The sequence below is a fragment of the Gossypium hirsutum genome, chromosome D05 (genome assembly GCF_007990345.1).
Source record: "Gossypium hirsutum isolate 1008001.06 chromosome D05, Gossypium_hirsutum_v2.1, whole genome shotgun sequence".
NCBI classification, from domain to species: Eukaryota; Viridiplantae; Streptophyta; class Magnoliopsida; order Malvales; family Malvaceae; genus Gossypium; species Gossypium hirsutum.
In genome coordinates, this window is record NC_053441.1 from 60,300,138 (window position 1) to 60,324,089 (window position 23,952).

The following is a 23,952-nucleotide window of genomic DNA, read 5'->3' on the forward strand; positions in this document are numbered from 1 at the left end:
TCCGCCGTTGTGGCTTCAATCTTTTTAATTGCGCTATCGAAGAAACCAGATCCACCGTTGTGACTTCAATCTGCTCCACTACACCGCCAGGGAAGTAAAAAATCTGCTATTTTCAACCTACTCCACTGCTGTTCAATAAGATAAGGCTGAAGTTTTATCGGTTTGATCTCTAGGGAACATGACCTGTAAAATTCAAATTATGAACCTAATTATGCCTAGTGATTAGGATGTCATGATCAAAATGAATCAAATGCTCCTAACTAGATGTGTATGAATGACATTTGAATGCAAAATGTCATTTTTTCGAGAATGATCCCACTGAGGTTATCATTACTCAAAATTTATTGAAATCGTATTACTAGCGCACTACAACGTCCTCTTGCTCGGTTAGCATCTTCAAAAAACACTCAATCAAATTGCCCCCACTATGAACTTCAAAGTTCAATCTAATGGGATGCAACATTGGTACCATCTTTCTCCCGCTGTAACCCAAGGGTAGGAAAAAAAATCTGGTCTCTCAATCTTCTTTTATCACAAGGTGAAGCACTTTGGTCCTTTATACCGTTCTCAATGTGTCATACCAAATGCCTATGTGCAAATGAAGAATTTCTTTCTCCGAGGAAACCTCTTCTTATTGCAAGGTGATCATTGTTTGCTTGTTCATTGACGCTTTGTCACCAACATGACATCTTGTCACTTTGTTCAATCAATATTTTGACAACAAAATCTGAAGGGATAATCTCAATTTAGACCTTTCCTTCCCGATATTTCAACCTTTAAACTTGGTGCTTTCTAAACAATAGTCCTATTTCAGGTTACCGTATCATTTAGAAACTTCTAGAATAATATGCAAAACTTCCCTTGTGAAAGTTTTATTAGTCCATTAATCATTATTCTAATGCAACATACTTGCAAAAAGAACAAAATGATAAATAAAATAGAATTGATTTAAGAGCATAGCTCGAAATGAATAGAATATCAAGGATAATAATAAAAAGAAGAATGGATTAGGAACGCGTATCTTGAAAAAGAATGAAGTATTCCAAGAACAAACAATTCGATAAAAATAGTATGAAAACTAGGTGCCCTAGATAACGCAGCTTGAACTTATCTGTACAAACTTCCTGAAGACCATTCTGAGTTTGACATGTGCTTAGGAGATCTACAATACTCTGTCGATGCTCCAAAATGTCGCGTACCCTTTCCTGCTGATTCATGCATAGCAAGATCGCCACATGCCCCAATCTGATCAGAATTTGAGCTACTCTTATTACCTCATGCCCCATTTTGATCAATATTTGAGCCGCCCTTTTCGGGTTTTCAACTCAAATCCCCTTTGGTCTAAGGCGCCCTTTGCGGGTTTTCACCTTAGCCTCTCAATTTCTACTTTTTCCATTTTTCATTTTTATTTTTTTCACTTTCATTTTATTCACATCTTTTTTTTATTTTTTTTGCGACTCAAAGTGCACCTTTGCGGGTTTTTACCTTGGTCCTCTCCTTCTTTAAATGAAGCATTTCTTGACTGAATCTGAGTTTACAGGATTAGACAAGTTTTTACTATCCATTTCACTCAAGATCAGTGCTCCTCCGAAAAATGTCTTCTTTACAACATAAGGACATTCCCAATTTGGCACTTATTTTTCTCTAAAATCCTTTTGTAGAGGAAGGATCTTTTCAATACCAGGTCTCCCTCATAGAATTCTCTGGGACGAACCTTTTTGTTGTAAGCTCGCATTATCCGTTTTTGGTACATCTGACCGTGACGAATAGCCTTTAGCTTATTTCCTTCAATTAAGTTCAACTGATCTCATCGAGATTGGATCTTCATCCTACTTCAGTTCAGTCAATATCCGAAGAGAGAGAATTTTAACTTCAATGGAAAAATCGTGATAAGCTAAAGAGAAAGACATTGCCCCAGTAAAGGTTTTTTTTTGTTTCTTTGTTTTTGTTTTTTTGTTCTTTTTTGTTCTTTTTTTTTTCTTTTTTCTTTTTTTTTTGCATTGAATCAGCACTCATAGTATTAGGCAAGTCCTGGTCATCCTTTTCGATCAGAATCAATATTATTCCAGATAAGGTCTTCCCCATAAGATCTTCCACTTTTATTTTGTATGCGAAAGATCTTCTTTGGTATCAGGTTTCTCTCATAGAGCCTTTTGGGGAAAAATTTAACTATGACGAGAAAATTTTAGATCTTCCTCTTCAATTAGGATGAAATCCAAAAAATACAGAAAAATGACAACTTGACTTCAACAGGATAAGCCAGAGAAGAAGGTATTGCTCCGGTAAAGAATTCTAACTGCATCGTTCATGATGTGAATCTTGAACAGACTGCAAATTTTTAACGTTGTGCTATTGCTCAGATTACAATATCAGTGCTTAACCTGGGCATATCCTGGTATAACCATACGAAGACATCTTTGAACTCCTGAAGTAACTTAACAAGGTCTTGCTTCGTTTCTCCGGTTATGCATGCTCTCTTAAAGTCACAATTTCTATTGTCTCCTTATGAGGTAAATTTGTTCACTTCTTGCTCTACCATCCTCAACAAGTCTGGAGATAGACTATGATCTATGTCATCTTCAAAGTGATGAGATCCCTCTAAACACATGTCTTGCTCAAAAAGAGATTCTAAATCTGTGGCAGTGTCATTCAAGTCATTGATATCTGGGGGCCCATAATAAATACCAAAGAATATACAAAAGAATGTATAAATTTATCTGTACAATATAATTATGAATGAATGAATGATGTGGAAGAAAATCCAAAAGAATGAAAGATTAACTATTCAGACAGACTGAAAGAATACTGGTTCAAAAATGATCGCAAGGATGCATTTCATTAAAATAACGACATTTAGACATGAGCCTACTTCACAAAGGAATTCTTATTGCCTCTAGGATAAAAGCAACAAGTGTGTTTTGAACATTACTCTAAGCAAGCTCTAAATACTATAGAGATTTCTTCTACAATCCGATTATTTAGGACACTCCCAAGTTTATAAGGATAGATATCTAAAAAGGACCCTTTTCAATTGTGTCTTCATATATGGTATTGATGTGAACGCCTCTCAACACCTCTTCATACATCACATTAACCCCATTATCAAATGTGATTGGGTGGCGAATTTTCTGCACTCGATGAATCCTCAAATCTGACAATGTCCATATTGATAAACCTTTCAACCAATTTCTTGAAAGCAGTGCAATTTTCTATCGAATGCCCCATAATTCCTGCATGGTATTCACACTGGGCATTTGCATTATACCATTTAGGAAATGGAGGCAACATTGGCTTCAAATAGAAGGGGGACACCACATGTGCATTAAATAGGCTTTGATAAAGCTCACTATATGACATCGGTATAGGCGTGAACTGAGGCCCTTCTGTATTTGTCCTCGTGTAAGATTCTCGCTTTAAAGGGCTCTGACGGCTAGTGATTTCTGTCTTTGGTCAGCCCACAGTGACTGGTTTTGAGTGACCCTTGTTTTGTCTGCCTACATTATCCTCATTACTCCCCTTCTTCCTTGGGGCCTTTAAAGTATTGATTTGAGAGTTCCACTCTTGCCCCTTCCGTTTGTAACGATCTTCAAACTGCTTTAGGAACTCCACCCTCATCTGTTCTGCTTCTGCTTGATCATCAATGACAATAGGATTAGTTGAATTGCCAATCGAGTTGGAACCTGAGCCAGTCTGGAAATTCACCGGTGCCGAGGTGCTGGTCTGATATCGGGGTCGGATGTTAACAATTACCCTTTGTGGATACGCATTTGGTTGTGCTTGGGTATTTATTGGGGTGAAGCCTAAATGATATGTAGGGTCTTCATTATTATCCCCAAAGTGGACCGCTGGGGTCTTTCCTCTTTCTAACCCTCTAGCCAATAACTGGGTTAATTGGCACATTATATTTCTTTGGAATTCTAACAACTGATCTTTCATATCTTACTGAAATTTGGTCAATTTCTCCTGCATTCGCACCTGCATTTGCTCTAATTTCTCCAACCTTTGGTCCATTTCTCTAATCTTTGCTTGGGTGCCGTGAGGGTGTTGGTTTTCCAATTTAACTGAAATAATTTTACTCAATTAGGCTCTTTCAATGAATTTTAATGCATATGATGTCATGTAATGCGAATGCATGAAATGAATGCATAAAGAGACGTTGATTCTAATTTCAATTACTTTCAGAAAACTTTATTAGAAAATAAATCTCTTTACATAGAATGGGCTACAAATATGGCTTTGCCCTAATACTTAAGACCTTGATCTTTTTAAGCAAAGATGCTAACTCTTGTCCCCGATCTGACTCTAGCTTATACTTCACGCTCAACGTGTCAGCTTGTACGGCCAAAGTTTGCAAGTGATCTGCTACCTCCCGAATCTGGACCACAGCTTCTCCCATAATATGATCCCTGTCTCTAACTTGATTTTGGAAATACTGAAGCTGCTTATTCTGGCGACCTTCCTTTGCCTCTAGATGCTCAATCCGAACCTCACAATTTCGCAATGCTGCTTCTAGCCTTTCTATTGTACTCTTCATTTCTTCGATCTTTCTAAGACTTGCTTTCAACTCTATTACAGAATTTCGACTTCGATGTTGACGAAGAGACCCTTCTAACTCAGCTACTCTGTCTTTCAGTCCTCCTTTTTCCTTTTGACTCTCTGACAAGCTCTTCTCCAAGGCTTCATTTTGTGTTTGTACCTCTCGAAATTTCCTTTCCCGCCAATCTGACATGTTTCTTTCCTCTCGAATTTCTTCACGCCACTGTTCTGAAGTTTTTCCAAGCCCAGCAATTCTCATTGACAAACGCAGCTTCTTGTAATCGGTCTTCAAGCTATCTAGCTCTTCCTCAGCATTGTTCTTCCCCTTTCTCAGTTTATCAGCCTCGAGTTTCTGAACATCCATATCCAGCCTCAAATTCACTTTCTCTTCCTCCATTTGCTCTATTTTCTTCTCTACTTCCGCACTTTTTCTTTTAAAATCTTACTTTATAATTTCCAGCTTAGAAGGGATGACCCGCAAATGCTCTTCTATTGACTGACTACTTTCTAAACTGGGCCCAGGAATGTTATCGTTGATCCTCTTAACCCTTCATTCGCTATACTCGGGAATTTTCATTGGACCCACCGCTAATTTCTTCATTCGGTGAGTCTGATTCCATGCATTAGCCATCTCACGAACCTTCTTTTTGTAGCCATCATCCTTATACGAGAATTCACACTCGGCCAGTCCATGAGTTGCAGGAACAAATTGTCTTGACCTGTATTGCCTTAACACTAGCAATGGGGCATAACCAATAGCTCCCCAAATTCCAAGCAATGGAACCCAATCAAAATCTCCACACCGATATAGGACCTCATCTGGAAGCAAACACGGAGCTCTCCACTCGATATCCTCCTCTTGCAAATTCTAAAAAAATTGCCATACATTTCTCCTCCGAGATGTTATCCCTCCTTGGTGTAGCCACTATCTCTTTCAATGGTGAATAGCTTTCAGAGAAAACCTGATATGAAACTATATTAACCTTCCAAAAGTGACTGTGGAACCATACAAGTAGGAGCTGCGCGCATCCAATGAATCTACACTCTCCTGCCTTCAGGCATGCATTTAGTGACCTGAAAGTTTCTGCCAAAATTATCGGGACTGGTGAAATTCTCTTATCAAGCCGATCGAATAAGTCAGTAACCGCCTCGTCAACATGTCCCAAAGTCTTAGGGAACACAACCAAACCATAAATACTTAAAGCAAAGACGTCTACCTTATTCCTCGTGTCTGGGTGCGCTAAAATGAGGTCCTTCAAAGTTTTCCAAGGAATGCACCTGCTATCCCCCTTTTGCTTAATCCGAGCTGTAACCCATTGCTCGTTCATCCCCGTTATATTCATCAGCTTCCTCAAGAAGGTTGGCACATTTACCGCTTTCGAATAGATTCTGTCTACTTGAATCCTCGAACACCGAAGTAATGCCACGTACTCCTCTATTGTAGGCACCAAATCAACCTTTCCAAACGTGAAGCAACTGTAGGCCGGGTTCCAAAACTGGGCAAGAGCTCGAAAAAGATGCTTGTCTACCTTCATATCAAGTAAATAAGGTAAATCCCCATAATTTGAATAGAATAACTGTCTAACCTCATTATTCCACTGATCCCAAATCTCCTTTAACTCCTGCAAGTTATTCTGAGCTATGCTAACACGAGTGAAGTCCCATAATTCTGATATGTATCCCTTGGCCAAACTATCACCTTTTTGCGCGCTGTGTCATCTCAGCCCAAGCTCGGACAGCCGCATTGTCCTCCACTCTATCAAGAAACCCATTTCCCATGGTAAGCTTTCTGTTTAGCAACCGAATATGAACCAACGCCTTTATAATGGAATGCCATGTAATTGTAATGCCATGCAATCAGAGTAAAACATAAGAAATCAATAACAATTAAATACAATACAACCAAGAAATAGTAAAACTCCTAATTAGGTGTCTACTAAGGTTCAAAGTAATTCTACCTGGGGTAGGTTCCTAATGTTCACTATATGAGGTTTTGGCTTCTAAAGTAAAGGTACCCAAACCAGCAGATTCCTCGATCTTCACCCATTATAGGCTCATACAGACCGAGTTCAGTTCAGGGGGACACATTTCCCTATGCCTGCACGGAGATAAAAATCTCACGAAGACATAGGTACAGATGTATCCCGAAAGCGATCCACTACCCTGCACGGAGGTGGAAACCTCACGAAGGACTAGCTTCTCACTCCCACTTAGAGGGGTAAAATTGGCCATGAAATGCAAAATGCAAATAAACTAACAGCCTTAAGCTAATCAAGCAAATATATAACAATGAAAAACCAATGAATGCAAAAGGGAAATCATGGTTTAAAAAAATCTTTAATTTTTGACACAAAGATACCAAATAATCAATTTATGGCTCGACTCTCGAATATCCCCAGCGGAGTCGCCAAGCTGTCGAAACCATTTTTTTGAAAACAAAAATAAGTTGTCGACTTTAAAAACAAAAATTGGAGTCGCCACCGATCCTTTATTGAGGTGTGATCGGCTCACCTTAAAAATAATTTTGGTCTGCGAAATTTGAGAAAACAGGTTCGGGAGTCAGTTACGCACGAGGAAGGGTTACCACCCTCGTAACGCCCAAAAATCGGTACCAAATTTGATTATTTTATGTCTTGATGTCGAAAATTTGAAAAGAGTTAAAATAAAAAATTTTAAAACTCGTGAATGAATTAAAATGATAAACATTCTTATTTCAAAGAAATAAAACATCACACCCAGTGAGTTAGGGCACAATATTTTTAAATCTTCAAAATCAAGTTCGTCTTTGGTTTTAGAAATTCTTATTTCGTGAAGTCAAAATATCAGGACCAGTAAGTTAGGACCCGACATTTTAAATTCCCGAGAATAAGCTTTTATTTAAAAATTGCAAATTTATTGCAAAATAAATACTTGGTTTTCCAAATTCATCGAAAAATAACCACAATCCAGTAAGTTAGGACACAATCTTTCTCGAGAATCAAGAATGCCAAATATTTAAAATTTAAAAATCGATTTTAATGTTTTGACGAAACCAAAATATATTTTCTTTAAAAGTATGATAAAATGCTCGTGCATAATATGAAATTATTACCTTAACCTAAATTATACATACATATGTATTGCAAAGTGTTAATGCATATATATATATAAAAAGAACATAATCATAAAATATATAAAGTTTACATAAATAAAAATGTAAGCATAATATATAAAAATATATATAAAATATGGGTACGTATGTATATATAAAAATATATAAAAAATATTTATAAAAGTTTTAAATAATATATGAATATATTATAAAAAAACATGTATTAACCTATATAGATTATAAAATATGGAAAGCATATAGATATTATAAAATTGTATATACGCATATATGTATATATATTTATATATATAAAATAATAATAAAGTATATATAAAATTTATATGAATTTTAAAAATGTTTAAAATATAAATATATAAGTATTATCATACATACGCGCATATAATGTAAGTACAATGAATATAATATAATAATAACTAATATAATAAAATTAATAATATAAAAAAAAACTAAAACAACAAATTAATGATTAAATTGGAAACAAACGAAAGTTTAAAGCCAAATTTAAAAATGGAAAACACAAAAAGGGACTGAATTAAAATGCGCACAACAGGAGGAGGATCGAAAGGGGAATTTATCCAAATCGCCCAAACACTGTGCGGCAACATGGACCCAATTGAAACAGTAATAAAATATTTTGCACAATTTTAAAGAAATAAAAAACAATTTAAAAACACTGCAAAAACAGGGGGACCAATTGCGAAAATGCCCCATTTTCAAGAATACCCTATAAAAATCAATTTTAAAACCCTAAAAATCACTTCTTCAGCCACCCCACAAATGCGCCGCAGCTCTCCTCCCTCACTGCCTCTCCGCATCCCTTTCATTCCGACGACGGAACGAAGAGGTTCTCCGACGCCGCTCGCGACGGTAAGCCCCCTTCCACTCCCTCTCTTCGTTTCTTGTTTTAAGCAATAAAAGAGAAAAACAAAAAAGAAATAGAAACAGTAAAAAAGAACCAGGAAAAAAAAAAACACAATCTATCACCTTTTAAAAAAAATGCTTTGTTCTCTCTTCTATTTTCTTTTTAATTTATCCATACAAAAATTTTGCTAACCTCTGTACAAACAATCCATTTGGCTTTAATAGCCGAAATAAGGGAATAAAAAACTCCCAAAAACCACTTTCTCTCTTTTTTCCCCTTTTCCCTTGTATTTTCTGCTGTTATCTTTGTTCGTGGTCATGATTTGTTGCAGGTGTGGGCGTTGGAGAACGTGGGTTGTGCGAGGGGAACGTGTTGTGATGGAGACGATAACCGCTGGAGGAAGAACGGTTGCTGTGGCGCGATCTGCAGTTTCTGCCTCCATTGTTGCTGAAGACCTGTTGTAGGCTAGGGTTTGCACACTTGGGCCTTACTGGGCCAAATGTAATTGGGTTAGGACTGGCCTAAGTTTTATTGGGTTTGATTAGTTAATTTGGGCACCGGGCAACAATTGGGTATTAAAACTAGGTCTGTAATTTATTGCATTTTTATTTTAAGGTTTATGTATTTGGGCCCGGGCTACAGCTGACATTTTGACAAAGCCTCTTGGCACAATTTGGTTTGAATTTCTAAGGGATTCAATCGGTGTTTGTTGCCTACAGTCCAAAGAGGAGTGTTAAGCATGGACTGCAATGCAACAGGTAACCATAAAGCTCACCAGCAGCAGCAGACCAGCTTTAGAATCGAACAGGAGCTGCTTGTTTCATTTTGTTTATTTTGATTTTTTTTGTAAAGCAATCAAGTTGGCATGTAACTTGATTTCTAGAGTTAGTAAGATATGAAAATGATGGATGTAATAGCTGATTTATTTTCAGCTTTTGACTTGTATTATTTTAGTTGGCAATTTGCCAAATTTGGTGGGAGTAGTTACATGTTTAGGTAACTGACTTGTTGCTTTTGTAACTCTTTTATATTTTGAAATGAAAATGAAAGCAGTAGGACTTTCTCATTCGGTTACCTTTTTTTTTTTTGGCCTATCAATTGTTTTGCTTACTGTTTTATGAGCTTATGCTCTTTGTTGTTCATTGTTGCTGTTGCCTTTTTTCTAACAATGATGTTGTACAACCGTTGGAAGGATGGGCCTCTATAGGGATGTGCTCAGAGACTCAAGGGGAAACTGGATACTTGGTTTTCGTAGATGCCTGGGCAAAGTTACAATCCTAAATGCTGAACTATGGGCTACTTTTAAGGTTTAGAAGCTTGTTGGAACAAGGGTGTTTCAAAGGTTTTAGTTGACTGTGACAGCAAATGGTGGTCGAGCTACTGAATGCGAGAGAAGAATATGGCAGTCAACTGTCATTAGTGCGACGCATCAGGGATGCATGCTCTAAGGAGTAGACTGTTCGAATCCAACATGTTTATAGGGAAGCCAATACTGTTGCAGATGCTTTAGCAAAATCATGCCCTGTGGAAGAAGTTGTTTTAAGGCTCTTTGAAGATCTTCTATATGAAATCCAACAGCATCTTTGTCATGATTCTTTCGGCTATTCTTATGATACATTAATTTTTTTTCTTTGGAAAAGTAATTTGAAGAACAATTGTATAATTATTAACTTGAAATTTTTTTGTTTGAAATGGTAATTTAACATGTCACGTCAGCTTACTGTTACATTATTAACAGCAATTAACGACTCAGTGACTAAAATGTTACAATACGTTAACGTAAATGACTAAAACATAATATTTTAAACATAAGTAACTAAAATGTAACCTAAAAGAAAAAAATGACAATTTTAATAATTCTTCCATAATTATTTTACAACAACAACAATTGGTTAATTGAATTTTAACTCATAAAATTTGATTAAACTACCTCATATCTTTGTTTTCAATTTTTAAAAAGAAAAATCAAAATACAGAAATAAATTATCAATGCCAATGTAAATAAACTTATCACCTAAAAATGATTAAAGAAAACATTAATTAAAGGATATCCAAATGCCAAAAAAGTCCATTAATGATAATTTTTATAACTTTGGCAACATTGCAACTCCTTTAAGTAAGTGTATCCTTTTTGGTATTTACATTAAATTTTATACTTCATTACCAAAGCAAAAAACTTTGCCTTTAAAAGCTTCTATCATTTTTCTTTTTTTCAACTTTCAAATATACTTCCACTATATATAACTACGATTATAAAAAAAAACAAACAAATAAATAAAACCATGAACAATTTCTATAAGAATGTTCTGTGCTTCATACTTGTTCAAGCAATAGCCATAACCTCATTAATAACTTTATCAAGTTCAGAACCTAATAAAGGTGGTCATGATAATAGCCGTTGGATTCATCCGTGGTTCAAGACATGGCATATCTACGCCGTTAATGGAATAAGCAAAGATCAGACACTATTAGTTCATTGCAAGTCTAAGGATGACGATTTGGGCATCCATAACCTCACTGTCGGCTCCGAGTTCACCTGGAAATTCAGGCCGAGGTTCTTTGGGGGAACACTTTTCTGGTGTTACATGGCTTACGACAACCTTCATGCTTCGTTCAAAGCATTTTGGGATAACCAAGTGTTGTATAATCTGTGTGATTGGGGAACTTGCTTTTGGATCGCAAAAGATGATGGAATTTACATAAGAAATATTCCTAAAAATCGAGATGATTATTACTGCAATTGGGAACAAGGACGATTATGATAATGAAAAAGGGAGTGTTTTATGTTCTTCCATTACCTGGTTTGCAATTATAATAGCAATAATAATCTATAACTATATAATTTCTTTTTACTTATAATGTAGTTGTGTTGTGTCTCATGAAATATACTAATAATTCAATTTAGATAAAAAAAAATTGTGATGTTTGATGTTTTTTATTTTATAAAATTATAAGGGTGAATATTGATATAATTTATTTTACAAATAGTCTTATAAAATTGATATGCGGTTTTTCTTAAAAACATATATTTTAATATTTTACTGTACCATTATATGACACTTGTCAACTCTAACCTTACCTGTGGAGTTCAAAAATTTCACTGGCCGTGTACTAAATAATTCCCCATAGTATAAATTTTTTTAGATATTTATGTTGTCGAAACCAATTTTATTTTGAAAAACAAAAAATTAGTTGTCGATGAAAATTGAAGTCACTACCAATCTTTTATTGAGGTGTGATTGGATCACCTAAAAAAGACTTTGGTCTACGAGTTTTAGAAAAATGGGTTCGGGAGTCAGTTACGTATGAGGAAGGATTAGCACCCCGTAACGCCCAAAAATTGGTACCAAGTTGATTAATTAATGTCTTAATGTCGAGAGTTGAAAAATACGATCCTTAATTAAATCAAGTTATTCATTAAGACCTCTCATTTTGGAGAAAAAAATGTCACACCCAATGCGTTAGGACACGATATTTTATTTCTTCAAAAATGAGTTTGTCCAAAAGACTCATGTAATAAAATTTAAAAGAATATTCAATTGTTTGAGATTTATGAAGAAATCGCAGCCCAATACATGAGGGCACAATTTCTCAAAATCCTAAAAGTTGAATATTTCCTTTATTAATTTTTAGAAAAAAATCTTTGTCTCGAGAAATCAATACGTCACATCCAATGCATTAGGACACAACATATTAAATTCCCAACAACAAGCTTTTCATTTTATTTTTTATTAAAGAGCATTCTCGATTATTAGATTCAACGAAGAAAATTGGAACCCAATACGTTAGGGCTCAATTTTCTTGAAAATCCTAAATACGAGTATTATCTCTATTGTGAAAATATTCTATTTTTTTAATTCGAGTAAAAAATGATGTAATGTTATATTAGACGTAAGAGTAAGCATTGTATTGACGAATAGCACTATAGATACGAAAATGGGAGCATAAAAAAATACGAATAACATTATAAGCGAAATAAGTAATAGGAGAGACAAATTTATCACAACAACTAAATGGGTGCGATTTTATGAAACTCTTTTCAAATAATAGTGCATATACACAAATAAACAAATTAATATGGAATGAAACAAAAATGCAAGATGAAATAAATAAAAATATGCATAAAGAAAAGACATATAAATATTATTAAAATGTATGCGCATAGGTATATATGCATAGTTATAAAAAAATATATATATATTAAAAATATACGTACGTGTATATATATATATTAACGTTATAAAAAAACATATATGTAAGAATTATAAAATATGCATAGATGAATATATAATAACAATAATACTTAATAACAATAAAATCAAATTTAATAAAAATAAATAACAAATAAAAAATAAAAATAATAAACAAAAAAAGAGACTAAATTGAGCTTTGACATAAATTCAGGGCCTAAATCCGTAAAAAAATGAAGATGAAAGCACTATATTGAATGCGTGAATAACGTGGAGGGACCGGAAGGGGAATTTTCCCTTATCCTCCAAAACGGCGTCGTTCAAAATAGGATTGTGTTGAAAATGAAAATAAGTTAAAGGGACAAATTTAAAAATAAAGGAAAACCCAATTGAATGAACATTAAAAGGCGGAGGGGCTAAAAGTGAAATTTACCCCTCCGCATTAAAAACACGCGGATCCTAGGCCGGATCGGGTCGGTTTCGGGCCAGCCTCCCCCAAAACGACGCTGTTTTAGCGCCTGGGGAGGCCTACTGAAACGACGTCGTTTCAATAGGCTATTTAAGCCAAAAATCGTTCAAAAAAAATCATTTCTTCCGTTTCTTTAAAGAAAAACCAAAAACAGCTCTCACCCATTTTTTTAGCCCTTAAGTCTGGCCTATGGCACCGGCGAGCTTGCGCGGTGGCTCCGCCACGCTCCGCCGTAGCGCCGCCGTGCCGGAGGGCTAAAACCTAAATCTTTTCCTTTTTTTTTAAATAAAACACAAAAGAAATGGCCTTTCGGCCTCTGTAGTTGCAACCCGAGTGAAACCCTAAGGGTTTCCGTATCCTTGACGAGCGGAGGGGATTTCCGAAGGCGGCGTATGACCCGTACTCAGGTATTTTCACCCCCTTTTCGTTTGATTATTATTTTTATATATTTGTAATAGAATGCGAAAAAGAAAAATAAATCTAAAAAGAAATAGCAGTTCAAAAAAAAAGTTTCAACCTTTGGGTTTTTCTTGATTGATCTTTGCTCTCTTGGTGTTCTGTTGTTTTCTTGTATTGTGAAAATACTCGCTCTTTTTGTATTGATTTTTCAATCCCCTTTACAATATTTTAATGGCTTTTTATAGCCGTAATAAAACAATAACATAGAAAGCAAATATGTTTACATCGATTTGATTTGCAATCTTTTGATTTTTCTTTCCATATACTGTTTCCTTTCTTGCTGTGCAGGTGAAGGCGTGCGACTCATGCAGGGCTTGGATGCGGCGTAAAAGTTTACCCCAGAAACCCAAGGGGTTTCTGACATTGATTTAGGCCACTGGGGTTGGTATTTTGGGCCTCTGTATTTCGGGTTTGGGCCATATAGGCCTGTTGTAGTTTGGGCTTTTTAGACCCGACCAAAATCGGGTATTACATATGTGTTAATAATTCATTACTCTCACATATTGTTGTCAATTCATCTCATATTTACATAATTTTTCAAAGACAAATTCACATACCTAAGAATTAATATAAGAGAAAATATGAAAACTACACGTATTTTTGTTTTGTGCAACTTTATACATGTAATTTTGATTTGATCTAATGTTTACAGACCTCTAACACCATTATTTATACAACTCCATTTTATATTCACATATTATATACACAAATAATTATATTTATTGTAGATGAAGAAATTTTTGGACTAATTAAAAAACATCACATGTCAAGTCGAAATTACTGTCAATAAAATCAAAGTTACCATGGGTAAAAATGATGGCATCATATATGTGCCATAACTATTTTTCTCTAGATGATTTAAATTAATCAAGAGATAAATAATAAAATTTTAATTATTCACTAATTAAAAATAAAATAACTAAGTGATGATATTATATGATTATTTTAATTAGAATCATTAGATGTGCAGTTATACCATTCAATCAAGGGAGAAAGGCCACTACTTTTCCCTCTACCTACACCCTTAACCTTTGATGTTGGATTTTCATTTTGATTTTTTTAAACCAAAATATTGCAAAATAATGACATCTTCCTTTTTTCAAATTAATCCCAATTAAACCGTTATCACGAAAATAAATCATCAACATCAAATATAAATCGATGTGGGACTTTCCCATAAATCACCTAAAAAGATATAAACTACAATAAAATGATATCCAAATGCCAGAAAATCCATTAATGTAAATTTTAATAATTTTGGCAACATTACAACCCTTTTAAACAAGTGTGTCCATTTTGTTTTCCTTTATTGGAAATATCAAAATAAAAATCTGTCTTAAACCTTTCATCTTTTTTCAACTTCCATTATATATAATTATGATAATAATAATAATAAAAGACAAAAACATTCTAAAACAAATTAAAACCCAAAAGAAAATCATGAATAATTTTTGTAAAAATATTATGTTGTTCATACTTATTCAAGTAATAATTATAATTTCATCAAGTTCCACTACACCAAAACAGGCTTTTAGCGGCATTTTTAGCGGCGTTTAGACCAAAAACGCCACTAAAAATCAAGCATTAGCGGCGCCGCTAAAAATAAGCATTAGCGGTGTTTTTTGAAAAGCGCCGCAAAAAGCCTAAGCCCAACAACACCGTTTTCTGAGTTTTTGGGACCTTTAGCGGCGTTTTTGAAAAAGCGCCGCTAATGCTCGGGCCTTTAGCGGCGCTCTAGAAAAAGCGCCGCTAATGCTCTGGCCTTTAGCAGCGTTTTTGAAAAAGCGCTGCTAATGCTCTTTCCTTTAGCGGCGTTTTTAAAAAAGCGCCGCTAAAGGTCGAGCATTAGCGGCGTTTTTGAAAAAGTGCCGCTAATAATAATAAAATCTAAAACCATTTCAGTTATCTCATTCTTTGATATATTCTCAAGTAATGTTTCAATTATATTTTTTATTGTAAGTTGAAAAAATTGATATTTCGTTGTATTTATTATATATTGGTCAAATTTACATTTAAATGATAATTAACAAATAATATTGTTTAATACAAAATGTTTTTATTAAAGAGAAGTCCTAACTCCTAACTATTTATTATTATTTTTCAATCACAGTTTATTTAAACTACTTTACTAGAAAATATATATAAAATTATGAGTAAAATAAAATATCATAAAACTTAAATTGTTGTGTTGTAAAGAATAAAAATAGAATAAATTTTTATAAGAATAATAAAATTTGATAGTTCGATTAAATAAATCAAAGAAAGTAATATAAAACACCAAATATCGTGATAAATAATATTATATATTGATAATTTTATTACCAAAAATAATTTTATATTTAGTAAATCAAACATGAACACATCAATGACCTAATAGTACCTACTCAATAGTAAGAACTAGAAATGAATGAAAAGGGACAAATGAGGTTGTTACTACTTACTTGATCTAATACCCACTAGAAATTAATACTAGCTAGGTTTTTTAGGCTGAGAAAGGGTTATAGGAAAATATTATAAATATTGAAATTCGAATAAAATTTATTAAATATTGATTTTTAATTTATATATTAAATAATTTCAAATATAATTGTGAAAGATACTATAGTATTAATTTTAAAAGATTTAATTTAATTATCATTATAGTTTAGGGTTTAATATATATGGTTAATTTAAGATTTAGGGTCAGTTTAAAAGTTACAATTTTAAGGTTTATAGATTATGGAATTAGGGATTAGGGATTACGGATTCTGATTTAAGGTTTATGGGTTAAGGGTTAGAGGTTAAGATCAGTTAGGGATTTAGGGTTTATGAATTTGGTGTCAGGTTATGGTTTAGATTAATTAGTGTGTTTTAATTTATATATTAAATAATATTTAGGGGTTAGAGATTCAGGGTTGGGTTAGGGTTTAGGGATTAGGGATTCAGGGTCAGGTTTGGGTTTAGGATTTAGATTAATTAGTGTTTTTTAATTTATATATTAAATAAGGTTTAGGGGTTAGGGGTTTGGGGTTAAGAGTTAGTGATTTAAGGTTTAGAGATTCGGGGTCGAGTTAGGGTTTAAGGTTTAGATTAATTAGTATTTTTAATTTATATACTAAATAAGTTCTTATATAATTGTAAAAGAGATAATGATAAATTGATATGCAATATACAATAATTGAATATAAAAAATTATAAAATATGCGAGCTTTGGCGGCGTTTATAGCAAAAACGCCGCTAATATGTATTAGAATTTTTCAAAACGGTGTCGTTTCATTACAAGAATTTAATTTATTAGTGGTGTTTCTTCTGTAAACGCCGGAAAAGGTAACATTAGCGGTGTTTATGACTAAAAAATATTTAATCTAAACCATTTGATATATATAAATATTAGATTTAAAACAATTAATAAAAAAATGTAACAAATTGATACGGATAGGTAACTATCTATTTTGGATATATAGGACCAAATTATAGCAAATAAAAATAAAATACAAAAACTAAAATCATTCTACATCGAACATCTAGCAAAATAATTATATTTTAGTTAGGAAGAAATATCTCTAATAAAATGGAGATTAGATCGGAAATGAATAATATAAAATAATGATTAACGTCTCAATCTTTAATAGAAATTTGATATGTGAGAGATTAATTGCTTACATTGGATAATTCTAACTTAATAATTAATTACAGCCATTTAATCATTTTTTTTCTTATTAAAATATATGATATTTATTTTAAGAGTACTTGATTTTTTTTAATAAAAATTCAATTTATAAAAAATAAGAATTAATGTTTTATAAAATCATTTAACTAATAATTTTTAACAGACAAAATAAAAAATTTTTTAGCATAACAAAACAGTATCGTTTTATTCCAAATGAAATAATTTCAAAAAATAATTTTATTTTAAAAAATAGCACCCTTTTAGCATAGCAAGTGTCATTTTATTCAAAATAAAATATTTTTTTGCGGCGTTAGCGGCGTTTTTTTAGCCATAAAAAATAATTTTATTTTAAAAAATAGTGTCATTTAATATGCCAAAACAGTGTTATGTTATTCCAAATAAAATAATTTTTTGTGGCGATTTCACAACAAATTTTACTTAAAAAAAAATGGCGCCATTTATAAATTTTCCCCCTGAAATATTTCCCCCTAAAATCCCTAATTTCCCCCTTGAAACCCCCAACTTTACAAACACACCGTCCTCTAAAACTTTTAACTACATGCCCATTGCTATTTTTGCTTCTTCCCTATATATTTTTTTTCTGATGAGACTCTTAATCTTTACATACAACAGGTCTCTTCTTCCCTATATATATTTTTTCTGATATTATATGTATATATATATATATGGAGTAGCAAAGTTTTGATTTATTATGGTATGGGGGGTTTTGATTTGTTTTCTAATGGGAAAAGGAAATGATAATTGACAGGAACTTTGTGATACTAGGAGGAGAGGAGGGGTTCCAAATGCTCGTTGATGCCTTGGTTTGGGATTCAGATGCCTTACGTTGTTGCATATTGCATCATGTTCCTTCAACTGGCCATGCTTGTCTTTGGGAATCATGGATCACTTAATCTCCTGGGAATGTTAAAATCAGAAGTAACTAATATTTCAAATCCATTTTCTAAGAATTTTCAGCTGTGTGTGTGTTTTTTTTCGTTTCTATTTTAAATCTTACAGGCAGAAAAGGTATTCAACCAGGACATGTTTTTCAAGAAGACTGTCAAATATGTTGGAGAGCCAATGACCCACTTGGAATCCATTGCTTCCTCTGCGGTATTTCTTCCTCCCCGGTGCTGCTCTTCATAAATCAAAGTTAATGAAGATTTACGAAGATTTCTTCGTTTTCGTTGATTATATCTTTGAATGCAGATTCATAATTAAATATCTTCGTTTTCGTTGATTATATCGTTGAAGAGCAGCTGAAGAAAAGCCTGTCTTCTGTTCAAATAAATGGAGGTGAAACTTTAAATGTGCAGCACAATAAGAGCTCTGCGTCTGTTCAAATAAATGGAGGTGAAACTATAAATGTTGGAGTGGAGGTAGCTAATTCGGAAGTAGAATACATTGAATCTGAGAACTTGAGTGATCTAGAAGATGTTGATACATGTCTTAAGGTATAATTTACTTTCAGTTTACACTTCAATTTCTAATATTTGGTGTACTGTTTGCTGATTTGCATATATACCTATTTCAGAAGCTCTTACCTGGACTTGACTTTAAAGATTGGATTCTGGTTGTTGAAACACTCAATAATGTTCGTCGATTATCAGTATTCCATAAGGAAAGAATGCATAGTATGCTGTAAGCCTCCAATTCTTACTTGGTTATCTGACTAGAAATTAAGACTAGAGAATCGGGTGTCTTAGATTTAATTTGACTAGTGCATTCTGTTCCTTGTTCTAATGTGCAGGGGTGATTTGATCCCTCTTGTAGTTAAGTCCTTGAAGAACCCTAGGTATTATAAAGATACTCACTGAACATTTATAATTTACCATTATGGTGGGGGATTTTTACTGCAAACAAAGGGTCAAAATTTAAAGAAGATTGCATGAAAACCATATGGCAACGAGTGGACTATGAGAGATCCTATAAAAGTGTGAGAGACGGATTAATTTTTGTGATAAGGCAATAAAGAGAGTAGGTCCAAAGCCAGAAAAAGAAAAAAAAATGATGAGTAATTATTTCACCAATATACTCAACTCATTAATGATTATTTTGATGTATAATATTTTATAACTTTTTTTTCCTTATTTTATCTGGAAGGAAGTCCATTCTTTTTCCAGTCTTAATCAGGGTCCATGGCCCCTTGGTTAAATGGGAAATTTTCATTTTTAATCTCTCCTAAATATTAATATTGTAAATTTAAGCCTTTTACCCCTTGGATAAATGGAAAAATTATATTTTTGTCTGCTCCTAAAATTTTTTAGCTTTAGCTCCCTCATACAAAGTTCATGGCTTCGTCCCTGTTCTGCAGAATACTGTACATGGAGTTTGTCTGAAAATAGAACAGCATAATTAGGAAGTCATTATATGCTTAATGTGCTAGTAATTTGTTGGTAAGTAGATGAAGTTTCTGTTTATTTGAACTTTGGTTTTACTTTATGCTAAATGTTGGTAGGGCATATACTAGTTGATATTCAGGCTCGTGACTGGTAGCATGCCCGCATTTGTTTACATGTATTATGTGCCTGTCAATTATTATACATGGTTTAATCAAGCTCATAACCAGTTGATGTAAAAAATTCATTCGATTATGCTGTGCTGGGTGGATCTTCTAAAATTGCTGCCATTCTTGTTACATATCCATTTCAGGTATGCATCCTTATAATTGGTGTGAAGTCTTTGTATAACCTCATTTTCTCTTCGTTGGCTGGTCATGATGCCTTATGAGGTGTGCGAATTTTTTTTTCAAGTTATTCGAACTCGATCACAGGTAAACGAGAAGTTAAATCCTTTCATTTACAAATGCAAAGTACTACATTTTATCACAGTCCGTAATTTAAATCCCATTATTGAGTTTAGAGCCATGGTATTAGTCTAAGTAGAATGCGAATTCGAATTGAATTATGCAATGGAAAAGCTTTACATATTGTATTGTGAAAAGTCGTATCTCCATAACTACACAACTCTTACATGTCTGCTTGAGATCTGGTTGATAATGTTTTATGGGAAGGACTTTATAAATTGTAACTGCTCACATTTTCTATTATTTACAGTTGTTGTTAATAAAAGAAGTTGGAACTAGTTTATCCATCTACTAGCACGTTTAAAGAATTAGAGCTATTGCATGTCTTGTTCCTATTGGACTCTGCATCTGGAACCCATGTGAGAGCTACAAAATGATAAAAGTAAAAGTTTGAAGTTTCAAATGTTTTCTGAATAATTGTATTGCCTTAGTACTATCTGTTGTGGCTAAATAGTAATATCCATGCAATTTGATTTACAGGTGTTGATGGTGGATTTGACAACAATGAACTAGAATATGAAGAAACTCACAAAATAGTCATTTTGCCTAGCTGCTTGAAATTTTCCTTTTCCATCTGTGGAGTTGCCTGAGAAGGTATGGATTGTCTCATTTTTTATTTTTAAAGAATTTTAAAATCAGAAGTACATATTCTTCATCTTGGACAGTAACCTAGCTTGGTTATCCAATACGAATACTGTAGGTAAGGTTGGCAGTTGATGCTATTTTAATGGCTGAGGGTGCTGAACGGAAAGAGCATATGGGTATTAAGGTGATTTTTTTAAGTGTTTCTAACTTTTTTGAATAATTAAATTGGGGTTTTCTTTATCTGAAATATTGATCGATGTTTTGCCATTTGAATTTCATGATTAGGGTTTAACGAAGCTTCTAGCAGACAATGCGCCAAAGGCCATTAAGGAACAAAAATTAGAGAGCTATTTCGGCCGCAAGATTGCCATGTAGTTACTCAAAGAAGGCAGATGCTACTGAGGATTTGCAAGAAGCCATGGAGGTATTTTTCTTTGGTCAAACATGGAGTGATAAGTAAAGTTTTCTTTTGTTGTTTCACCACTACGAAAAATTAAGGTGCTGTTGTTTTTATTATTAGACTGGAAATAAGGAGGACATTGAAATAAGGTAGCCAAAATTTTGTCACCTGTCAGTAATAGATACTTGTAGAGTTCAATCAATTCAACGCCGCAAGAAAATGGAAGCGTGTGTATAATAACGGTATTTGTAGTACTGATTTTTGTTATATAATAATGAAAGGAATATGTGTTCTTTTCCCGTATAATGAAATTTATTTATTTATTTATTGTTAGGAAACTTAATTGTTTATGTTAATTTATTTATTATAGGTGAATGTTGAAATTTATTATATAATTTATTTTACTTTTATTGTTAATGAAAAGTAATACATTCAAAATAAAATTTGACCATTCCATTTGTTATTACAAAAATTTAATTAATAAAAAGCGGAATGGCACTTTTAGCGGTGTTTGTGAAAAAAGCGCCGCTAAAAGTTATGATCTATAGCGGCGTTCGTGAGAGAAGCGTCGTTAAAGGTCCTGATCTATAGCAGCGTTTGTGGGAAAAGCGACGCTAAAGGTCGATCTATAGCGGCGTTTGTGCGAAAAATGCTACTAAAGGTTTTGATCTATAGCGGCGTTTGTATAAAAAGCATCGCTAAAGGTCCTTATCTATAGCGGCGTTTGTGGGAAAAGCGCCGCTAAAGGTCCTGATCTATAGCGGCGTTTGTGAGAAAGCGCCGCTAAAGATCCTGATCTTTAGCGGCGTTTTAGCGACGCTGTCATTAGCGGCGTTTTTTGCGGCGCTTTGGCGGCACTTAAAGGTCTAAAAAAGCGCCGCTAAAAGTCTGTTTTAGTGTAGTGAGAGAACTCTTTTTTAGTGTTACTTAGCTTCCCCCAACTATCACTCTTCGTTCAAGGTGTTTAGGGATGACTATGAATTGTATTATTTATGTGATTATAAAAATTACTTTTATACAGCTAAAGGTGATGGGATTTATTACTAAAAATCAAGATTTTATTTATTACTATTGGGAGCAATAGTTATTATATCATAAGGGAATTATTTTATGTCCTTCCATCATCTGCATTGTAATAATAATAATGATAAATTATTCCATATTACTATTATCACCCCCTCTTCTATTTCCCCTTTCAGGTACCTTTCGGAATTCTGTTGCTGGACCTAATACGTGGAGGCCTCGGACAATCACGGTTGCGAAAGATTATTTCGGTTTTATTTTCTGATTTATATCTTAATTATGGGTGTTGAATGGTAATGGTAGCAAATCAATTATGGGTGTTGAATTACTTTTGATCATTATCTCCAACTAAGGATTAGGCCTGTTTTGCTTTCATTCTTTTATTTTTGTTCTTTAATCAATCTCTTTAGTAGTCCTTTCAATGATGGGAAAAATAAATTGCATTAATATAGTTGATACATGTATTTATCATTTCCCACACTTTAATGGGCGACTTAGACTTGCTTTTAATTAACTTATTTTCAGCAAAAGTTTCTTATTTGCTTTGAATTATTTACTAGTATTATATAATTAATGTAACAAGAAAATACCTTGTAATTGTTGACTCGAATTCCTTTTTTTGACTGTTAGAGCTAATTAAAGATTAGAGTTTTGTAGCAATCTGCTCGAAATTTCGGTATGGAAACTTAACAGGATGTACTGAGTTCATTTTATAGGGAATTATACCCCCTGACATCAAACAATTTCATGTTCAACACATGCTGCCTGGGATTTCCGGGTTACGATTTATTGGGCTTTAGTATTTTATTATTATAAAAAGTAATATTTTATTTTGTTATTTTGGATTCTACATGTCATCATCTACTATCATAAAAATGTTAGCCTATATTAAAAGGTGATCTAATTTGGTTAAGATTTATTGGGCTTTAGTATGAGCCAAGTATGTATACATACTTTAGTAACTAATTTCTAATTAATGATGGGCTAATTAAAAAGTAGGTTAATGAGCAAAAATTATATATTAAGGTTATGGCTCTCAGACTACACATGTATAACCTTTCTAATATCTCATATTTAGAGAAGAGAGGGCCGCGTTCTTTGAATTACTTGTGTGCTAATTTGGAAGATCAAAACCATAATATCTGAATATTTTAAAAAATTGATAGATTCAGGTACCCTTTCACATCTAGTTTTGTTCCTGATTTATTCTTGATGATTTGACATGATAGATTCTGGTTTGTTAAGTTTTAAGTTAGATCTTATTTTTTGGTTCTAATAAGTGGCAACTGAGCCTCATCATGTTGAATCATTAAGAACAAATTGATTCTCTATTATTTTTGGATTTTTTCGTTTTTAAGATTTTATGGATTTGATATATTTATTTTCGATTATATATATTGATGTTTGAGATTCATATTGAAGTTTTTTAGGTTTTGATTATTATATTAAAATTTTAGAGTTTATGAATATCGATTAAAACTTAGAATTGATATCGATTATACAGATTTGGATCTTCTACCGCCAAAATTACTATGTATTTGCATGTTTTCCATTTTTTTTTTTGCTCAGTCAATCGATTATAAGATAAGGCACTAGGATCACCCATGTAACACCCCTTACTTGTGTTCGACGCCGGAACAGGGTACGAGGCATTACCAGAACATAAACACATGCAATCGTACAAAACCAAGGCTTATATATATATTTTTAAATTAAAACTTTTCGGTCAAGTCATGCAACTTGCACATCCACGAAATGCATCATCATGAACATATAACTTGATCAATATTAGCCAACATCAATGGCTTTATACAAAATAAATTATCAAATAGCATAGACCAACATTTTAGGTCAAATC

At 33.2% G+C, this 23,952-nt stretch overlaps 3 protein-coding genes and 2 long non-coding RNA genes across 18 annotated transcripts; 4 read left to right on the forward strand and 1 right to left on the reverse strand.

Moving 5' to 3' along the window:
* Positions 1 to 5,086: 5,086 nt before the first annotated feature.
* Positions 5,087 to 6,315, reverse strand: LOC107891678 (uncharacterized). The gene is made up of 3 exons (XM_016816876.1): positions 6,236 to 6,315; positions 5,520 to 6,180; positions 5,087 to 5,404 (listed from the first exon to the last, which is right to left on the reverse strand). Exons 1-3 carry the CDS (start codon positions 6,313 to 6,315, stop codon positions 5,087 to 5,089), a joined length of 1,059 nt encoding a protein of 352 aa, XP_016672365.1.
* A 1,834-nt stretch (positions 6,316 to 8,149) lies between these two features.
* On the forward strand, positions 8,150 to 9,584 carry LOC107903612 (uncharacterized). The gene is made up of 2 exons (XR_001685871.2): positions 8,150 to 8,515; positions 8,842 to 9,584. It is a non-coding gene; the product is annotated as an uncharacterized lncRNA (long non-coding RNA).
* Positions 9,585 to 10,792: 1,208 nt separating this feature from the next.
* Positions 10,793 to 11,272, forward strand: LOC107890872 (S-protein homolog 1). The gene has a single exon (XM_016815827.1). It carries the CDS (start codon positions 10,793 to 10,795, stop codon positions 11,270 to 11,272), a length of 480 nt encoding a protein of 159 aa, XP_016671316.1.
* A 2,040-nt stretch (positions 11,273 to 13,312) lies between these two features.
* Positions 13,313 to 14,184, forward strand: LOC121216886 (uncharacterized). The gene is made up of 2 exons (XR_005913095.1): positions 13,313 to 13,576; positions 13,917 to 14,184. It is a non-coding gene; the product is annotated as an uncharacterized lncRNA (long non-coding RNA).
* Positions 14,185 to 17,768: 3,584 nt separating this feature from the next.
* On the forward strand, positions 17,769 to 22,469 carry LOC107903104 (uncharacterized). 14 transcript variants are annotated; one of them, XM_041092365.1, is made up of 12 exons: positions 17,769 to 17,910; positions 18,047 to 18,216; positions 18,298 to 18,393; positions 18,540 to 18,734; positions 18,815 to 18,921; positions 19,031 to 19,075; positions 19,933 to 20,053; positions 20,337 to 20,468; positions 20,567 to 20,680; positions 20,787 to 20,855; positions 20,957 to 21,095; positions 22,271 to 22,469. In XM_041092365.1, the coding sequence occupies exons 2-7, from the start codon at positions 18,094 to 18,096 to the stop codon at positions 19,946 to 19,948; spliced, it is 582 nt and encodes a 193-aa protein (XP_040948299.1). In that variant the 5' UTR covers positions 17,769 to 17,910; positions 18,047 to 18,093; the 3' UTR covers positions 19,949 to 20,053; positions 20,337 to 20,468; positions 20,567 to 20,680; positions 20,787 to 20,855; positions 20,957 to 21,095; positions 22,271 to 22,469. The 14 variants fall into 14 exon arrangements, 13 of the variants coding, with proteins under 13 accessions (XP_040948299.1, XP_040948304.1, XP_040948300.1 ...); XM_041092370.1 differs by lacking the exon at positions 20,337 to 20,468; XM_041092366.1 differs by lacking the exon at positions 22,271 to 22,469 and having other exon boundaries at positions 20,957 to 21,374.
* Positions 22,470 to 23,952: the final 1,483 nt, after the last annotated feature.

Coding starts and splice junctions, on each gene's coding strand:
- LOC107903104 (XM_041092365.1), top strand. CDS start 18,094: ATGCCTTGGTTTGGGATTCAGATGCCTTACGTTGTTGCATATTGCATC. Junction 18,217..18,297: donor TGGGAATGTTAAAATCAGAA/GTAACTAATATT, acceptor TAAATCTTACAG/GCAGAAAAGGTATTCAACCA. Junction 18,394..18,539: donor AATCCATTGCTTCCTCTGCG/GTATTTCTTCCT, acceptor GTTGAAGAGCAG/CTGAAGAAAAGCCTGTCTTC.
- LOC107890872 (XM_016815827.1), top strand. CDS start 10,793: ATGAACAATTTCTATAAGAATGTTCTGTGCTTCATACTTGTTCAAGCA.
- LOC107891678 (XM_016816876.1), bottom strand. CDS start 6,315: ATGGGAAATGGGTTTCTTGATAGAGTGGAGGACAATGCGGCTGTCCGA. Junction 6,181..6,235: donor ATGACACAGCGCGCAAAAAG/GTGATAGTTTGG, acceptor CACTCGTGTTAG/CATAGCTCAGAATAACTTGC. Junction 5,405..5,519: donor TCCACAGTCACTTTTGGAAG/GTTAATATAGTT, acceptor CAATTTTTTTAG/AATTTGCAAGAGGAGGATAT.